The 20377-nt window shown below is 43.3% G+C and overlaps 1 protein-coding gene across 12 annotated transcripts in view; it reads right to left on the bottom strand.

Annotated features, from left to right (window-relative positions):
- NUP98 (nucleoporin 98 and 96 precursor) overlaps window positions 1-20377 on the bottom strand; it is a 70475-nt gene that overhangs the window by 23220 nt on the left and 26878 nt on the right. For 11 of the 12 annotated variants that reach the window (XM_078766174.1, XM_078766176.1, XM_078766173.1 and 8 more), the window contains 12 exons: window positions 11289-11426; window positions 10718-10848; window positions 10397-10584; window positions 10149-10259; window positions 9748-10043; window positions 9518-9631; window positions 4814-4952; window positions 4377-4554; window positions 2127-2321; window positions 1039-1218; window positions 433-586; window positions 101-263 (listed from right to left, as the gene is read on the bottom strand). In XM_078766174.1, the coding sequence (XP_078622300.1) occupies window positions 101-263; window positions 433-586; window positions 1039-1218; window positions 2127-2321; window positions 4377-4554; window positions 4814-4952; window positions 9518-9631; window positions 9748-10043; window positions 10149-10259; window positions 10397-10584; window positions 10718-10848; window positions 11289-11426 (1987 nt within the window). The remainder of the gene's footprint in view (window positions 1-100; window positions 264-432; window positions 587-1038; window positions 1219-2126; window positions 2322-4376; window positions 4555-4813; window positions 4953-9517; window positions 9632-9747; window positions 10044-10148; window positions 10260-10396; window positions 10585-10717; window positions 10849-11288; window positions 11427-20377) is intronic. The other variant, XM_078766172.1, reaches the window with a different exon arrangement.

Here is a 20377-nt window from a genome sequence, read left to right on the forward strand (position 1 = left end):
TGGTTTTTTTTTTTACTTCAACATCCTGGCAAAAACTGAAATTACTTTTAAAACCTGTGATCCCATCAAATCAATCGGCTAATGTATATTCCTGTCTCACCTGGAAATTGTAAAGAGTCCACGAGGCTCAAAAAAGGAAGACGGTGCACCTGGGTAAGACTTTTGTGGTAAAGGTCGTGCATCCAGAATGCTAAGTTGCAATGGTGTCTGACCGAAGGTAGCCCCTTTTTGTGACTCTGCCATCTTGCTGAGCACAGGTAAATCTAACCACAGAAGAAGGGGAAAGTGAACAAAACTGCAGATGGACCAAAACGTTTCTGTCACACAATAAAATTGGGTGGTTGAGCAAAACCTTTACCATAGTTGATTAACCATTTATCGAGATATTAGTCAACAACAGTAATGTGACATGCAGGTGGTGGGGGAACACACCTGCAAAGCAGCCCTGTGCGGGGCTCGACCTCAACCGGAACTCAGACAAAGTACCAGGCAAATCCCTCAATTGACTAGCCTGCCAGGGAAACTCGTTGAAGTCCGACAATACTCCTTCGTGGATTCTATCCTCAGCAAATGATGCCTTCATAACCTGAAGAAGTATTTGCCTGTACTAAGAAAACGATCCCAAGATAGCAAATTTCCCTCCCACCATCAATGAATCGCTAAGAATGGAACATGCCAAAAAAAAATCCGAAAGCAAAACATGAAAAAGGAGGTCATACAGAATATGCCAATGCCAACAGAGAAAATACAAAGTTGTTGTCGACTGCCTCAAATTTGCAAAACCAAGCTGAGGCACAGCAATAAAAGCACACAAATGAGAATACAAAATTCTTAACACGTTGATGCACTCCTAAACTTTAAATATGTGAGTGGGAACAGAAGGAAACAAAAACAACAAAAACAAACAAACAAATAAAAACAAAAACAAAGGTGAACGCATCTTTAAATCACAAAACATGAAAAATACCAGGCTTCACTTCACTATTAAGCCAGATCAGTTTGACCTTCAACCTCAAACCAAAGAACCATGATCTTTACCTGCAAGCGGTGGGTGTTCATTCCGAATGAGGCAGCAATGTGATGAGATGCAGCAAAGTGCTCAGAAGCATCTGCATCTGCATCGTCCAATTCCCATTCGTTTTCTGGGATTGGTTCCTGTGTGATGTCTGCCATCTCGCTATCCGCTTCCACTGGCAGATGTTCCTCATTTGAGCCCTTCTGAAAACGAGCAATATTGTTGTGAAAAGGCATGGTTGTGCAGCATCACAATGCAAATCTTTCACTTTGCCTCTGCTGGCAGATATGGTTCACTACTCCAAAGCTCACTTCACTGGGGTATGAAAAAGGTCAATGCCATACTGTGAAAGCCAACCCCCACCTATGCAATCACCACCTCCAAATCCTCAAAACCTGCACAGCACATTAAAACAACTAGCAACGGTACCTGCCCCACGGGCGGGGCTTCAATTGAGAAGCCCAATAGAAAAGGCAAAATATCATAAATTGAAGGCTTTTTTTTGTTTTAAACGATTCATATGAACATCCGTTGAATCATATCACATGCAAATCATCAAAATCTAAACATTACATGATGCCCATTTTGAAAAAAGATTTAACTCTGCAAAACGGAAGCGGCCGCGACACGTCTTTCTCAGTCGCTTTGCACACGCTGCCGTGTTACTTTGGAGCCGCAGGTTTATATAGGAAGAGTTCGTCAGGAGTCGATCTACTCTCTCCTGGTACGTAGAATTTCAACAAAATCACATCACTGTTCATATCGGTAAATATTATTCCATCGTGTTTGGAAAAACTGGAAAATTGGAAAAACAATATAGCCTATTTCACTCCAGGGGGTCCAAGGATTACCCACCCAAAATATCGTTGCGATCGGTTCAGCCGTTTTTGCAGTACCTTCGAACGGACGAACAGACAGACGGACGGACATTTGGTGAATTATAGTAAGATATCAAACTTGAAATTGCACAACTTCAAACTGGTACAAATCCAACCATTATTAGCCTAACATCCAAATAAAATAGCTGTTAAGATGTCGCCTCACCATGGTCAAAGAAAACCGTACTGTACGACGAACACAGCTATATTTTACAACACTAAGGAAAGTTTACCTGCAATGGGGGTAATTCACCCTCCTGTGGGGCATCTGGCATCGTCTGATCTTGCTGAGACAGACGTGGCTTTTTGGCATCTGTGATGGCAGCAGTGCCTGCGGGGAGTATGGCAGAAATCCCATTTCCAGGCAGATGTTCGTCATCCACATCATCTTCATGACCCGGCAGACCATACTTTGAGAAATGGCTCACCTGCAGGAAACCGAGAAAGTGTTTACAAGATGAAATTAGAAAGCATCCGAAAATGCAAAGCCCGTCCACATCCACTTTGGATTCTGACTTCTTCTTCCGTATGCTAAACAATGAAAACAGCTAGAAATTAGAACGGCACTCTGACGTCACATTGACCGATATGCCTCTGCCCATATTATTACATCACTAGCCGAAACCCGTGGAACATCCACGGAAGGGAGGATGTGGTGTATGGATAGAGTGTAGCATTATGGATGGCATAGGGGATTTGCTTGTCCGAGTAAGAGTTAGGAAGAAAGATGAGAATGAAGAGTGCGTATATGAACAACGATCGCCGACACCGGCACAAATGCATGCTCTTAGTGGATGGCTTGCTTTCGCCTTCGCCCAGCAGACGCCAATACGATGGCGTCGTAAGATGGCGTCGTATCGGCAGTTAATCGGATGCTTTTGGGCCCCAACGTAGGCTAATTCAGATTTTTCGAGTATGGCTGTACGTGATAAACAAAGAGTGCGGTTTGTAGATCGTAAATCCATTAGTGCCGTGGGCATCGGGTCACTGGGTGCGGCGTAAAAGGGATAACAAAGTCGAGTCCTTACGCTATTATTATATAGATTAGACATAATTGTACGAAGATCGATTTAATCCCTTCAGCTGTTCCCAAGTATCATATTTTTACCTGACATCTGACCTTTGATGTCAAAATATAATCAGTTCATGTTGGCATCATAATATATAATACTTCAACCGAGTTTGGTCAAAATCATATTACTAGTTCACTAGTACAGTAACACATTTTATTTTATTTTTTAACCAAATGGGACCTCTGACCTTTCAATTCTTCACCCCATAATCTAATGTGTTCATCTTTGCGTCATTATACATACTAATACTTGTACCAAGTTTGACTTGGTTCCCCTTCAGCCGTTCTCAAGTTATCGTGGTAACTAACACCTATTGCAGACTCTGACCTTTGACCTCTTGATCCAAAATCAGTTCTTCTTTACATCATTGTACATACTTGACCGAATTTTGATTTAAATCCCATTCAGTTGTTATAAAGTTATTGCTGCAACGGAAACCTATCACGGATGCACGGACAACCTGAAAACAATGCCTCCAGCAATTTTGTCGGCGGAGGCATAAAAAACGGACGATTTTAGGCAACCTTGACCTTTTGACCGCAACAGGCTTCATTGACTCAATATGCAAATCCTGCTCAAATTTCAAGGCAATAAGATGGAAATTGAAGATTTTGTGACCTTGACCTAACCACCGATATGACCAACTGATATTTAATGCAAAAAAATAAAATAATCCACCTTCCAGCTTTTGATGGGTGAACCAATTCAGTGACCCAATATGCAAATTCTTAACGTTCCAAGTCAATTGGATGAAAAGTTGACGATTTCAAGCGATTGAGCTTTTGACCAAATTATTAATTTGTCTTCTCCATATTGTCATAATAAAGTTTTGTTGTAAATTTGATGACAAAAGCTCAAATGGTAAAAAGGATACAACTCAGACAGACACAGACACGCAAGTGTTTAAAAAAAACAAAAACCTCATCTTCCGCTGCGGGGGGGGGGGGGGGGGGGGGCTAATGACCACAGCTGGAAACAAACCTGCACTCGTTTGTCGTAATAGCACAGAAACTCAATGCTTTAAAAAGTGCAGTTAAGCGAGAGGCATTTTAACTAATCAATTAAATTTAATCAGTGTCAAATGAACAGCATTCCATTAACAAAACAGCGATAAACCCACATTGGATGTTGAGCAATAACTAATATCCAACACTGAAAGGTGTACATGGCATTCTTCTGGAGAATGGGTGCCGGCCAGCAAGATGGCAAATAAGAAAACAAAACATCTGCTTTGGGGAGTTATTGGAAAAAGGATTAGTGACCATGGTATAAAACACCCAACTTTTAGGAGGTAAAAACAGAGGCACAAAAGACATTTTTAAAAATGGCAGAAAATTAAAAACAAATAATGAAACATGTGAGGTAAACATGTGAGGAAGTATCAAAAGAGGACATTCAGGTGCGAATTACTTCAAAAATCCAAGATCCAGTCTCTGGCTGGTAATCCAGGAAGCGGGTACCCTGGCATAGCGAGACCCTCTCAAGGCGACGTTGATAACCCATGGTGGAAAGCCGCTCTGGATTTTTAATGACCATGCCAGTTGTCTTGTCAACAGGCCACACACCAAGGAGCGTCACCTCCGCCCTCCTGCGCACAGATTCAGCATCCTTCGTACCTTTTACACCTAACATAGTCGAAGGCTAGGCATTTATAAAAAAAAAGTTACAAAAACAAAAAACGGCTTGGAAACGTCATTTAAAATAAAACTCCAAGAGGGACTGAAGACCGATAGAAATGTGCTGGAATGAAAAAACAAAAGATTCAATTAAAACGCTGGAAATAAAACTAGAAAAATAAAAAATAAATAAAATAAACTGATTAATGAGAGTACAAAAAGCTTTCTAACCTGTTCAGACCAGTCCCGAGGATAGGCTTGTTGTCATCATTTGGATACACAATCACTTCCTTTCGCCGAATCTGAACGAGTGCGTCGAGATCCAGTCCCCGGACGTTCATTTCTCCAGGAAATAGAATTGAACCGTAACCTGCAGGAATTGGAGGATTCTCAAAAAAATAGTACAAATTGTCATCATTTCATAAACAAATTGCCACTTTGCACATTAGGCCTCAAGCTGACACCGTGTATCGTTCAATCCCGTTCCGAGGTCAGAGAGACTAAAAAATAAGCACTGGTAATCTGAGTTCGTGCCGAGTTGCAGCACATACAAAAAGTTTAACGAACAGATCCTGCCAGTTTGAAAGTTTTCCACGCGTTTATGTCGCACTACTTAGTCTTGCATCGAAGACACTAATTTTGAATCTAGGCCTATCAGAACACTTGCTTGGGTCACATGACATACAAAATGGCGGCGCCCATGTCACGCTGAATGTTTAGTCATGGCCTCGGGAAAATCGCGTTTAAAGTGCCTCATGCACTTTGAACACGTCGTGAATGACACAACTTCGCCGTTTACGCCTCTTAGATGGAGTAAATATCGTGAATGCCTGCAGACGTGGCTGCAATTGGACGGTGAGTGTCACAATCTTGCCAACAGACACCAGCATCTGGTCAACGTCGAGTTCACCAACATTCCTGCAGAGGCAGGATTTCACCCTACATATTATCAACGCTTCATCAACAAGAGACTGATAGAACTGAGTTCCAAAAAATGTCTGAAGAGGCAGCTGCAGCAGAGTTTGAAGAGTGAGGGATCGCTTCAGTGTTCAGGTTCAGTACACACAGGCCAGCAGCATCAGTCTGCTGTACACAGGCCTAGTCCGTGGGAAAAATTGGTCACGTTCTGACCTGCATTCACCTAAACATGTCCTACCAGCAGTGTGCATTATTTGTAAGAAGGCAGACCGGTACGTGAGTCTCTCATAAAACAACAAAGGATAGCTTGATGCAAGCTGAAACGTTAACAGCAGGTGAGTACATATTCTAAAATAAATTGATAGAATTGATTTCTTTGCACCCCTCAAGGCATTGAAGCTGAAAACATTTTCAAATCTGGGGAAACCGAAGGCAAAAACAGTCAGGTAAGGAGATCATGTTACGCAATGACAAGCAGTTATTTTCTAGACTGCTTATTATTGCACAGAACAGGAACATCGATCTGCATGAGATTCTGTGCTATTCACCATCTCCTGTCTCGCTGCCCCTTGCGACAGCTGATGGCTCCATGGCAAAGACAACGAAGTCCACCTTACTTGATGCAAATGAAAGCTCCAAGGACTACTTGGTTTCAACTGTGCCTGATGATGGTGCCATAATCATCGATGGTATGGGCCTACTGCATAGTATGCGACATTCAGTTTCGAGTTTTGGCGAACTCGCCGATGCTGTACTGTCTCCACTCATCCAGCTGATGAAGAAGCCGAAATGCAATCGGGTGGACTTTGTCACCGACACATACCTAGCTATCAGCGTGAAAAATGCTGAGGACGCGTCGTGGCGATGGTGGGAAACAGACGTTCTGCATTCACAACAAATGCCAAAAAACACCAACGCAGTGGAAAAAGTTCCTTGCAAACGGGAAAAACAAGGAAGCCCTAGTTGAGTTTCTGGTCACTGAATGGCAGGGTGCTGATTTCGGCGCAGTCAGAGGCGACATCAGTATCTACATCGCTCATGGAAATGTGTCATCGATTGGATGTCCATGATGCAGTTCTGTCGGTCCAGGTGATAGACGAACTAAAATGTGACCACGAAGAGGGAGACACACGTATCTTACTTCATTGCAAACATGCAAGTAATACGCACAGCTGCGTAGTCATCCACAGTCCCGATACTGATGTGGCAGTCATAGCCTTGTCTGTGAGCCATGATATTTCTCTTAATACATGTATGTACTTTGCCACCGGAGTGAAGAACAAGGCACGTATCATAAATTTGACGAATGTAGTATCGGCCTTAGGGCCTGAAGTGTCCGCTGCTTTGATCGGCCTTCATACCTTCACTGGCTGCGACTCAACGAGTGCCTTCTACGGGAAGGGCAAACAAAGCATTTTCCATGACAGCATCGGAGGAGTTTACCAATGTTCATTGAACTTGGGCAAGAATTCATCCCGCCAGAATCGTTGATTGTCCGGCTAGAAACATTCGTCTGTCATTTGTATAGGCAGACTACATCCACCGAAGTCAATGACGCAAGATACAAAGTCTTCTGTCTTGCCTCGTCCTCACCATGTGAACAAAGCATGCCTCCAACGAAGGATGCTTTAATTCAGCACACTAGGCGGGCCTCGTACCAAGCTGCGGTTTTTCGGCGCTCACTGCAACAAATAATTAATCCCCCGTCCCCTGATGGTCACAGATGGACATTAAAGGATGAACTCTCCATCAAATGGATGACGAAGCCCCCAGCTCCAGAGAGTATTCTAGAAATAATAAGCTGCAAATGTCTGAAAACTCGTTGCGAAGGTATGCTATGCTCCTGTCGTAAGTCGGGTTTGTCTTGCACCGATTTATGTTGTTGTAAGAATTGCATGAACTCCACTGAGACGATCACACAACAGCGCTTACAAGGGGATGGAGGTGTGGACATCGACAACGATGAATATCTTGATGAATAACTGTTGGGGTGGAATGGGGGTGGAATGTTTTGCCTATGGATCGAATGAGACGGGAAAGCGCACTGACCAAATTTGTCATGTAATATCTAAGTTCTAAGTTTATGTTCTAAGTTTATGGCATTTTCCATTCACTTTGTAATGTTTTGACGTAAAGAATGCTACTTGAGCCCGTGGACATTCAGAATTTTCGCATACATCGAAGCCTGTATCTTTGCGTATTGACACGACGGTGAATAAACTATCATGCGATTTACTTCAGGTGTGTGCCTTATTATTATCTATGGATTGATACTTATTGTATTCAATGGATTATCATGTATTCATCGGATTCATACCGCCGACCATAATACCAAGCTTCCCTACTCTACATTCACTATGCTATCCCTGGTCATCATGCGGTCCCCATATGCATCTGGAGGCATTTTTAATGTCGCCCACTTCATCCGGTTTTCCAGACAACCACGAAACGTCAATAAGCAGTATCCTTTCCATATGCCAAGCTTACCCATTTTCGAGAGGATATCTCTGATGGTTTCAAAAATATTTTGGGTTAATTTCGGAGAAATTCATTGAATTTTACAGAAGGTACGTACGACAAAAGTACATTTTTTACATTTCCGCTGTATGATGCACGCGTAAGTAAGAGCCTTCAAAACTGACAGGGCCACAGAACCATGGGAGGTCTGTGCCTAACAAATTCCTAAGCTGAATTATATGTACTGATGGAGATACCACGCCGCAAAGTCGGCACCGGAGCTAAAAATCCTCCTTTTTGACTACATGACCTAGTTTGACGTGGTTGTTCACGGAAACTGGCAGGATTTCAGAGTTAAACTTCTAACACAAGGTCAGGCATGTTGTATACAATAAAACAATGCATATAAATCGTAGTCCCACGAGTTCGGAACGAAACTCATTTTTTGGCACCATTTCAGGCCTCAGCTTGAGGCCCACATGTAATAGACGACCCATTGACATCCCTGCAAACAATGTGGGTGGCAGGTGGCGGTGGTTGAAATTTTATATTCCATAGAATGCAAAAAACGTTTTTGTTAAAGATTGCTTTGTACATTCTACAGAAACTAAGAGAGTTCATGGAACACCTTACTCCACAGTCTTGAGATAAGGACATGGTGAAGGCATAATATTTTGGCTAAGTACTGCTAAACTGGGAATTTTTGGATGTTCCAATAAGACTATGTGTGCTCAAACATATAATCAGTGTTCAGGTGTTACAGTGCTCAACTATAAAGGCACAGTGTTCAAGTATATAATTCAAATGAAATAAAATAAAGGTTTCAAAGACAATGATTTTTTTTTTTAATACGGACGTTTACCACCGTTGATGGTGTCTTTTACACCACCTTATTTAACACGTTACACAACTTATTCATACCTGTTGTTTGTGTCCTTCATGACGTCCTTAACAGTAAGTTTTCTCGTTTAGAATGATGTTCAATTTTTTGTTTGACTACCAGACAGGCAAACAGACAATTTTTTTTTTTACCTTACTCTGTGTGCATGCATGCTCAGGATGAGATTCCATACAATTTGCCAAATTCAGGGCCAAAGTAATGCAAAACTGCAGGTTCGTGTTCTGATTGATGTTCTAGTGTTCAACATACAACATTCAATTCAAGTCAAGTAGTTCCTCGATCACACACCGACACCTGACATTGTGAACTAATTGCTTAATCCAGCTTCGCGCTGCACGTGCAGGGTAACAAGTCCCAACAACAGGGTTTGAATGGGTCATTCACTGCTGCTGTAAAAAAAAGAATGCAAATACCTATACTAATGGAAAACTGATCAAAAGCAATATGAATATATGTACAACTGTAGAAAGGTACAAGTATTCAATGTGCAAGATTACAAGTGGGCGACACACTATACCTGAACTACAAACGACGGAATAGCAGCTGGCAGAGGAAACGTCAACACTGCACAACTTTCAGGGAATGGCACGACAATCAAATTATATTATTTATCAATTGAGGACGTCTTGATGAAGGAAATCCAGGTGGAATATTCTCACCTTCTCGCCCAATTGTGAAGTTGGAAACGATGCAGTCTCCATCATCGTTGGTCAATTGTGCAAGCTTATCCAGGGACGGTGCAGTATAATATCCATACCTCATCAATACAACACCTACAAAAAAAAAAAAGTATTTACAAATACGGATTATTATGCAAATCGAGAAGAAAGATGTGCTCGAACACCAAACATTAACTCTGATACGAATAATAGCAAGAAACTAAGGACACCTGCAGGATGTGGAGGTTTTTCTACTTCAACTACACCTTCCTCCTCTTCCTCCTCCTCAAGCACAGAGTTCTCAAGTAATGAGGATGAGCCTTCGCTGCCTCGCTCGTTGCCCGAAGACCCTTCTACACCGACTCTCCGACACACATCTAGCTCTGCAATGGTGTTATCCAGCGAGCCATTGAGCAAGGTATTTCCTGGGTGCATATTCCGAGTTCCGCTCTTCCACAAATCGTCAATTGCTACCCCGCCAGGCGGTATTGGCAATTCCTTGCACTCGTCGATGTCACCATTGCTGCTGGGAATAGGAAGTGAAGCCAAAGCTTTGAGGATGGAAAAAACGAATACGCAAAATAAAACTTCCAAAGGCATAAAATGGTATGGTCAACGGAGAAAACTGCACCTCAACCCATTGAGTTGTGATGCAGATGAAAAGCCATTGTTATCATTCATGGTGTACAGAGGGAATAGGGAAGTCCTCTTGCTCTTTATCACCAGTTTCTTAACACTCTTGCTGCAGGATAGGGAAGATAAACGATTGGTGAATAATCACAAACAACAAAACAAAGAACAAAATTCGTTAGGAGATAGTTAGATAATATGTAACCGAAAGCCGAAAATTATGAATGCAAAACAAAGGAAACATCTTACCGTGGCTGGAACGTGCCATTGGTCACAGTGGGCTCCTCGTCATCAAGTCCATCAAAGAGTTGGGACTTTGCAAGATCGGATGCTTTCAAAGGTCGAGGCCGTAAGCGCACGGCTGGTCGTGGCGTCAGCCTGTGAGAACTGGGTGTTGCGAAAGCCCTTTGGGCCACGGGGTTAGTTGGCCTGACCAACTGTGCACAGCAAAGAGGAAAAAAATAATAATGGGGGAGGGGTGGAAAAGATGGGAAAAAAATTAAAATTAAATTTTTTTTTTTAAAAAGACGAGAACCAAATGCAAAAAAAATGAGGGGAATTTTCTTGCACCTCCTCGGTCTTTTGGGGATTGGACACAAGGTTCTGAAAAAGTGGAGAGTCCCCATATGGGCTGTAGACAAGTGCCATCATTTGCTGCTGAACTGCAGCCTGCTGAGCTGCCAAGCCTGCGTTGGCTGCACCTGTAAGGGTACACCAACAGCATACAAATCGCATTTGTTGCTCCAAATATGCTTTGAGGGTGTCATTCCAAAATGGAATACGAGAAATTAAACCAAGACAAAGTACAGGGTGCGCCACAAATCACATTACCCCTTACAATCATTGCATGCATGTTTATATGTAGGAACTCTTCAAGTATGGAAATGTAGAAGCACCTCTATAGCTGTATTTATTAATATCCCATCACATTTACAAACACACAATGGCATTTTAAGTGTCATGAGTGCACCATCATTTTCACAGCAGTTTCATTTGTCTGCACGTTTCTCTGATATTGAAGGCAACACCGTTTTGTTTTGGGAGATAGTTGAACATATTCCATGTTTCAGGCCAGAGAGTAACACGACATATGATGAACAGTACAAAAGAAAACATGCTAAATTCTAATGTTTATGCACACCAAGAGAGTTTGGCACAGAACCCAAAGTCGACATGCCACCAGTTCCACCAAGAGAAAAAGTAGGAAAGCCTCCACCACCCAGGGCAGCACCCAGCGATGGCTGCGTACCACCAAACAGCGATGATTGCCCAGTGGGAACTGCAAGTACAAGGATTCACAATGGTTGGCACAAAAGGATTGAAAAAAATGTATAAATATACAATGACCATGGTAATCCGCACTTGCTGAAGTACAATTTAGGTTATGAACAACTTCCAACAATATCTTATTTGGGGAATTCAAAACAAAAATAAAAGCAAGAGCAAATTCAAAAGCAAGTCAAAACTATTTATAAATCCATGCCACAAGAGATATATTTGTCTGCATAACCATTTTTAGAAATGGCCAAACAAATCTTCAAACTTTGAGGTTCAACAGTGAGTGCCAAGAAATGTTTTAGGCAAAACAATGAAAAAATTAATTCACTGAAAATTTTTGGGGATAAGGTTTTTTATATATATCGATATACATGCATACATACATACATACATACATACATGCATACATACATACATACATACATAGTCACATGAAAAAGTAAGTACACCCCATGTAAAGTTTTGACTTTTTCAACATACAGCTATTTGATCTACATTTCAACAATATTGATAAATAAAGGTGATATAATATAACAAATATCATGAAACATTTACATTTTGTAGTCCATTGTATAATTTAAATAAACATAAATGCAAATTTCGCATGTGGAAAAAGTAACTACACCCTTGGCTCTAATAGGTGGTATTGCCCCCTTTGGCAGAAACAACCTCAAGTAGGCATTTCTTATAACTGTCTACCAGTCTCTGGCATCGACTGGGAGAAATTTTTGCCCACTCCTCCATGCAGAATATTTTCAGCTGTGCGATGTTTGAGGGGTTTCTTGCATGCACAGCTCGTTTCAAATCCCCCCACAACATCTCGATGGGATTTAGATCCGGGCTTTGACTTGGCCATTCCAGAATCTCCATTTCTTTCTTTTCAGCCATTCCTTGATGGATTTACTGGTACTAGGGCGTGCCCGTACGTGGGTGCAAAAAAACATGCGTGCAAACAACAACAACAAAAAAAAACTTTGAAACCACGTGGCAGTAACGACCACAGAACCCCCCCCTCTATTTACATGAAATGGTTTGGTCCATTCGCAAAGCCAAAGCGAACGGCTTGCGAGTACGGTAGAACCCCCCCCCCCTCTATTTACATGAAATGGTTTGGTCCATTCGCAAAGCCAAAGCGAACGGCGAACGGCTAAATCGCCATAGCTTGGTAACTACTTCTCCGATTAATATGAAACCTTGAAAAGGCACATCCTCAGGTCCCCAGCAATATACCTGGCAAGTTTCAAGTATATCGGACCGGTAGTTGTCGAGAAACAGCGGTCACAGACAAACACACACACACACACACACACACACACACACACACACACACACACACACACACACACACACACACACACACACACACACACACACACACACACACAGACACACAGAGATTACTGGAATTATAGATAGATGTTTAGGGTCATCGTCATGTTGCAAGGTCCACCTTCGTTTGAGCTTCAACTTTCCGACAGATGGCCTCACATTATCCTCAAGCACCCTCTGGTACAATGAAGAATTCATAGTGGATTCTATGATGGTGAGTTGCCCAGGCCCTGATGCAGCAAAGCTGCCCCAAACCATAATATTTCCACCACCATGCTTTACAGTTGGTATCAGGTTCTTGTGGTCAAATGCTGTCTTTGGTTTTTGCCAAACATGTCTTCTGGTACTGTGGCCAAATAGCTCTACCTTTCACTCATCTGTCCAGAGCACATTGTTCCAGAAGTGCTGGTCTTCGCCGAGGTGTTCATTGGCAAACTTTAGTCTTGCCCTGATGTTCTTTCTGGACAGCAAAGGTTTCCTCCTGGCACACCTCCCATGTAGATCAAATTTGTGCAGCCTCTTTCTAATGGTAGACTCGTGCACTTTGACATCAACAGTGGCAAGAGCTACCTGTAGGTCCCGTGATGACATTCTGGGGTTTTCAGAGACTTCTTTCAGCATCTTGCGGTCTGCTCTCGGGATGAACTTGCCAGGGCGGCCTGGCCTGAACAAGTTGGCAGTTGCTTGGAATCTTCTCCACTTGTAGATTATCTTGTAAATCTCAAAAAAAAAAACAAATTTTTTTTTTTCCTTCCCTGTTCTTATCCGCTTGTGCGTTCTTATTTGTTCTTTCGTTCTTCGTTCTTTTGCTCTTTCGTTCTTCGTTATTTGTTCTTTCGTTCTTCGACCACGTTGTTCGAGATCACGTCATCAAGTTGTTAATACATGTTCCATCTGTCCCCTGAAGAACTTTATTATTATATCATATTCTATAACACTTTTTTCTACTTCTTCTATAAAAGGATGCTTTCAACTTGCTCACCAATTCTATTCATTCAAAAAAAAAATTCCATCTCTAAGAGTGCATCTTTCATTCATTCCCTAAACTCTCCAGAACTCCACCCATCCTTCAGCGTCCTCAAACGTATTTTTGACTCGAATGTCTCAAGAAACTCAATTTGCAATAAATGTTCGTTTCCCATAAATCGTACTTTTCCACTTTTCAAAATCCGATCACACCCCTCCCCTCCAAATCTTCCCCATCACCCATCTCTGTCAAATCTTCCCCCTTGCCCCTCCCCCCCAAATCTTCCCAAACACCCATCCCTTTCAAATCTCCCCCCCCCTGCCCCTTCCCTCCTAAACTCCCCCCACACCCCTCCCCTCCAAGACTCTCCCTCACTCCTCCCTCCTAGACTCCCCTCTCACCCCTCCTCCTCAAAGCGTCCTCCCCGCTTCTTCCCCCTTCAAACTTTCACCTTCATCTTCCTCAACCTTCTGCCTCACTCTTCCCCCTCCTCAAATAACACCTCACACCAAATAACACCTCACACCAAATAACACCTCACACCAAATAAATAACAAATAACACCAAATAACACCTCACCCAAACACCATCAAACCTTTTGTCCGCCCCATTCTTCCCTTTCTCCAAGCTATTCTGTAATCTCTGACACACCTGCAACAGCTCTCCCTACCTCTTCCTCCTCTTCCACATCCTGCCCTACCGCTCCCCCCCCCGCCCCCGTTCTGTATCCGATGCTCCCCCTTCCTCTTCCTTAACAGTATGGACCTCAAACATCCGGGGCCTTCGCTCAAACTTAACTGATCTCTCCATACAGGTTGCTTCTGACAAACCAGACGTGATCTGCTTAACAGAAACCTTCCTCCTTCATGATGTCTCTGATTCCTTGGTATCTCTCCCAGGTTACTCCCTCCTCCGGTATGATAGACCTGAGCCTCGTCCTGGAGGTGGGGTTGCTATCTTTATACAAAACTCTTCCTCACTCGCCGTGCACTGCCCTCTCTCCACCACACCCCCAGGAATACCTTTGGCTATGGCTTCCCCTTCGCTCCCACCTTTTGTTCATATGCGTGTTGTACCGTCCACCAAACAGTGATGATTCCATCTACATCTCGCTGTCTGATAATATGGACCAACTTCTATCTACCCATCCCAACTCTCTCTTCCTCATATGTGGTGATTTCAACTGTCACCATGCCAGTTGGCTGGGTGTGGGTACCTCTCTCACCAGCCATGGCTCTTCAGCAAAGGACTTCTGTGACTCACTGGGACTGACACAATCTGTCAATTTCCCAACCCGGATCTCAGTCAACGGAGAATCTTCTCTTCTGGACTTGGTTATGACTAACTTCCCTGAAAATGTCTGCTGCTCTTCTTCTGCTCCAATCGGCTCTTCTGATCATGTGCTTGTTAAAGTGGACATCTCTCTGACCATTTTCAGAGAGCCTCCTCAGCGTCGACGAGTCTGGCATTTCACTCAGGCCAACTGGCACGGTCTTCAAGCAGCCATCAATCATCTGGACTGGTCTCCCATCTCTACTGCCTCTGACATCAACTCATCCTGGGAATTCTTCCAAAGTAAATTGCTCTCTCTCATGCACAGATTTATCCCTTCTCGTCTTCAGTTGTCATACCCTTCCTCCCGTCCATGGTACACGGAATCTTGTGGTGAGGCTATTGCCCAGAAACAACTTGCTTTCGTCTCCTGGAAAGCAAATCCAACGGAAGGAAATCCGATTTCCTTTCACAAAGCCCGAAACAAGTGTGTGTCCACCCTCAGGAGAGCCAGGAAACAATATCTCTCCGTCCTCAGGACCGAACTCTCTTATCTGTCTCCCTCTTCCAAATCCTGGTGGCGTCTGGTAAAATCTGTTTCTGGTGTTTGTTCCCCCTCCATCCCCTCCCTCACCTTAAATGGCCACACGGCTGACTCCGCACATGAAAAAGCTGAATGCCTCAACTCTGTGTTTGCCTCTAAATCTTGTGTCCCAAACCCATCCCTCTCTGTACCCACCGTACCCAGCTGCTCCTGGACTCTGTGTCCTTTCCTCCTGACAAGGTGGAAAAGTTTGTCAACCCTCGACTCTGATTCTGCAACTGGACCTGACGGCATCAGCCCACAGGTCCTAAAATCATGTTCTTCCGCTCTTTCACTCCCTCTCTCTGTTCTCTTCACCCTCTCTTTTGCTCAAGGTCATCTTCCATCTGCTTGGAAATCTGCCAACATCACCGCTTTGCACAAAAAAGGTGCAAAAACAGATCCCAGCAACTACAGACCAATCAGCCTTCTCCCAATTATCAGCAAAGTCATGGAATCCATCATTGCTTCAGATATGAAATCTTTCCTCTTCTCCAATGGCTTGATCTCTGATCATCAATTTGGTTTCAGACCTGGACACTCCACTCTGGACATGCTGCTTCTGCTTTCTCAACAATGGATGGAGGTCCTCAATGCCAAACAGGAAATTAGAGCAGCCTCCCTTGACATATCACGTGCCTTCGATACGGTCTGGCACCCCACTCTGCTCACCAAACTCTCCTCTTTTGGTATCCATGGAAATCTCCACGCATGGCTGGCGGACTTCCTCTCTAGTCGTAGTCAACGTGTGGCCCTGAATGGGTTTCTCTCATCTCCTCTTCCTGTTCAGGCTGGAGTTCCCCAAGGCAGTGTTCTGGGCCCTGTGCTTTTTCTGGTCTTCATCAATGATCTCTCTGACTCTCTTGAAAATCCTCTCTATCTCTTTGCTGACGACTCTACTCTCTGTCGCTCCATTCTTCATCCCTCAGATCGGCAGTCTGCAGCCTCCTCACTCTCTGCAGACCTTGACAAAATCACAGACTGGGCAAACAAGTGGAACATGTCTTTCAATCCTGACAAATCTCACACTCTTACGATGTCTCTCCGAAAAGACCGACTGGACAACCCTCCCATCCACTTTCTGAATAATCCTCTCCAAGAAGTTCTGTCACTCAAGCTTTTGGGTCTCACTATCTGCCATGATCTTTCCTGGAAAAACCACATTTCAAATCTGGCCTCCAAAGCCAGTCGCCGACGGGCATCCTCCGTCGTGCGAAGTCCTTCCTTGGCACACCTGAGCTCCTCACCACATACAAGGCTTTCATCCGCAGCTCAATGGAATACTGCTCTCCCCTCTGGGCTGGTGCTCCTGCCTCACACCTAGCTTGCCTTCGCGCTGTTGAAACCAAAGCATTCAGAATCATTGGAATCTCCCGCGATGAAGCTAACTCCAAGGGCCTCTCACTCACTCACCGCAAGCAGGTTGGTGGTCTTTCCGTCTTCTACCGACTCCTCTCTGGCCTTGCCCCCCCAGCTCTCTCTGGGCTCTGTCCCGCAAATATTCCTACAGGTCGCACAAGATCTGCCTGCAACCCTCTTTTGGTTAAACTGCCAAAATCAAGACTCTCCGCTCACCTTCACTCCTTCATTCCTCTTTTCTCCCACCTCTGGAACAAACTCCCTCACTCTCTTCAATCCCACTCCACCCTCCAAGTCTTTAAAACAGCTGTTCACCACCATCTCTTATCTTCCCCCATCCAAAACCTTGATCTTTTCTACCCCCGCTAATTTCACCCCAATTCCACTTTTTGAAATACCAACTTCTGTCCTGGAAGTCCTTGGTGTCCTTGTGCTTTATACTTCCCCCTCCCCCCCCCCCCTTCCCATGCCTCCTCCCCCCGGGCCCTCTCCCTTCCACACCCCTCTGCTCTCGGATGTTGTGTTTGTGTGCTTCCACTTTTCTCCCCATCTTGTCTTCCGCTCCCTCTTTTTATGTATTTTGTTTGTCTGGTCGATGTTTGTGAAGTAAATGTTAGCTCTTTCACGAACCTCGATTCAGTATACAAAAAAAAAAAAAAAAAAAAAAAAAAAAAAAAATCTTCCGGACAGTCAAATGATTGATTTCAAATTGTTTGGAGATCTTATTAAATCCCTTCCCAGACTCGTAGGCATCTATAACCTTCTTTCTGAAGGCATCAGAGAGCTCTTTTGATCTAGGCATGGTGACGCCGCACACTTCAACAACAAAGAGCAAACCAAACTAAATGTCTGAGGTTTAAATAAGACAGATTCCTCCAAGATCCTCTCCAACGATGTTCTAATCATTTGCACCTAAGCTGGTGCACCTGATTCTAATTTTAGGTATTTGAAGTAGTGATAAATGCAGAGGTGTACTTACTTTTTCCACATGCGAAATTTGCATTTATGTTTATTTAAATTATACAATGGACTTCATATTTGTTATATTATATCACCTTTATCTATCAATATTGTTGAAATGAAGATCAAATAGCTGTATGTTGAAATATGTTGAAAAAGTCAAAACTTTACATGGGGTGTACTTAGTTTTTCACGTGACTGTACATATATACATATTGCGTGTCAAGCATACTGATTGACACAAACAGACACGTTCACAAATGCCAGTCTTCACCAGATTTGTGAAGCACAAATACACTATATGTGCACACTTTTTCTTTTCTTTTTTGTGGCCCGTCAGCATTTTTGGTGGCCCGACTGTATATTATTTGCTGGTGAATCAGAGTTCATTAAATCAGTATCCACGCTTAAATAACTATTTTTCACAACACCTACAGATCAAATTGCAGCACTTTTCATACGAGCCACCTTGCAAATAGTCATCACATAACACTCCCATCTGTTTAATCATATACCCACTAACTTGCAGCAAAATAATACTGGGAAAAAAAATTAATGTTTGCTGAAGAAGAATTTCCTCACAAATGAACCACCTTTTTTTTTTTTTTTTTGATACAAGATCGAGGCTCGTGTAAGAGCCAAGAAAATAGGTTAATTTTCGTTCGGTGAACAGCGTAAACCAATTTATTGTTTTCCAAAGCAATTATTTTTGGGGGAAAAAAATAAATAAATAATAAAACCTGCATTCAACTTTCAGCTATTCGCAAAATAATTGTAGCCATGAAATCTCGAAAATAGTACTAAAGCATGTCACCAACACTTAAGTATTTTTGATGAACAGTGAGTTTCAAAAAATATTGGGTCAAAATTTTGATGTAAACAACAATTCATTTAAACAGTGTGAATTTGCACAACTAACATTCAGCTAACAATGTGATGCGTGTATATTTCAAGCTCATGGCCTTGCTTCTATATCCCCAGGCAGTGTTAAGGGCATGCCAACCAAGCTTGGTCTCGCACATGTGCTAGGGGGTGTTTACAGAGCCGTATATACAATTGGAGCACACCTGCACAAGCACACACTCGCAGGGCAAGCAGCCGCCATGTTGAAATACCCTTCCCTCGCTAGAACGCGATAGGTACCGGCAGAGGCGAGTGTGATAAGCGTGAACACGTATGAACGCAAATGGATTTGATCTGATACCATTCACAAATGTATTCACATTTGTTTCCCTTCGGAGGCTTGTTATAAAGATACGAAGGTGACTGACAAAAGTGAGAGTCTGATTTTAATAAGTCAGATCAAGTGTCACTTGGGGTGGGGGAAATTAGCATTGCCATACCTTCAAAACTCCTGGTGAGGGGAGCAAATCAAGTCACTACAACCTTTGCTGAATAACCCATCGTCCCCTTCGCAAGTTTCGTTGGCCAAGACTGCATAATGATAAGCAATGACTGAATGCATCGAAGAAGATACGGTATATCGAAGATTCTGACAAGTGGATCTGCCTCATGGTACAATACATATCACTAAAGTCTGCGTTTGTGAAAAGTGTGCTTGGTGCGTGTCAAACATACTGATTGACACAAACAGACACGTTCACAAATGCCAGTCTTCACCAGATTTGTGAAGCACAAAATTCACGTATCGACATTTCATGGATCACCAAAGATGAAAACGAGCCGTTCAGCATTACAAACCAGAGAGTAAATGGGTATCCAAGCAATGGCAACACGAATGGTGACAAACACCAAAAGGGTTTAAGTCATGTCCAAGTTTCAAGAAAATGACGACAATATTGTGGGACAGGGTGGTGTTCTGGCCCACTTCATTGTATTCCGTGAAACAGTGACAAGTGCAACACACGCAGCACCGCTTTTTTTCTTTATGGATACAAGATTGAGGCTCGTGTAAGAGCGAGCACATTAAACACACATTAGCACATAAAACACAAAAAACAAACAGACACATAAGACATAGTAAAGGGAGGGGGAGACAAGAAGGGGAGAGAGAGGGAAGCACACAAGCACAACAGTGGAGAACAGGGACATCGGGAGATCTGTGGAAGGGAGAGGGCTGGGGTGGGGTATGGGGGGAAGGAGAGGGAAGGGGTACACGGTATAAAACAAATTGATTTAAATAAAAAAAACACCTTTTAGAGGCCATTTTTCCCCGCAAAGCGGGGGTTGGCCTTTTTCGGGGACCGTGGTTGTTGTTGTTTCTTGGTCCCCTTTTTGAAGCAATGTTTTACGGCCGGATGCCCTTCCTGCCGCCAACCCTTTTTGTTGCCTTTTTACGACAAACAGGGAATTACCAGTGAACTGGTACTCAATTTGCCGACCTCGGAAGGATGACAGGCTGAGTCAACCCCCCTGGCGTTAATTCAGCGATCGACCGGGATTCGAACCCAGGATCCTAGGATCCTAAGCTGGCACCCTCGCCGCTAGCCCAACACCAGGACTTTATAAAAATAAATAAAAC

The sequence above is a fragment of the Myxine glutinosa genome, chromosome 12 (assembly GCF_964187855.1).
Source record: "Myxine glutinosa chromosome 12, kmMyxGlut1.1, whole genome shotgun sequence".
Taxonomy (NCBI): Eukaryota; Metazoa; Chordata; class Myxini; order Myxiniformes; family Myxinidae; genus Myxine; species Myxine glutinosa.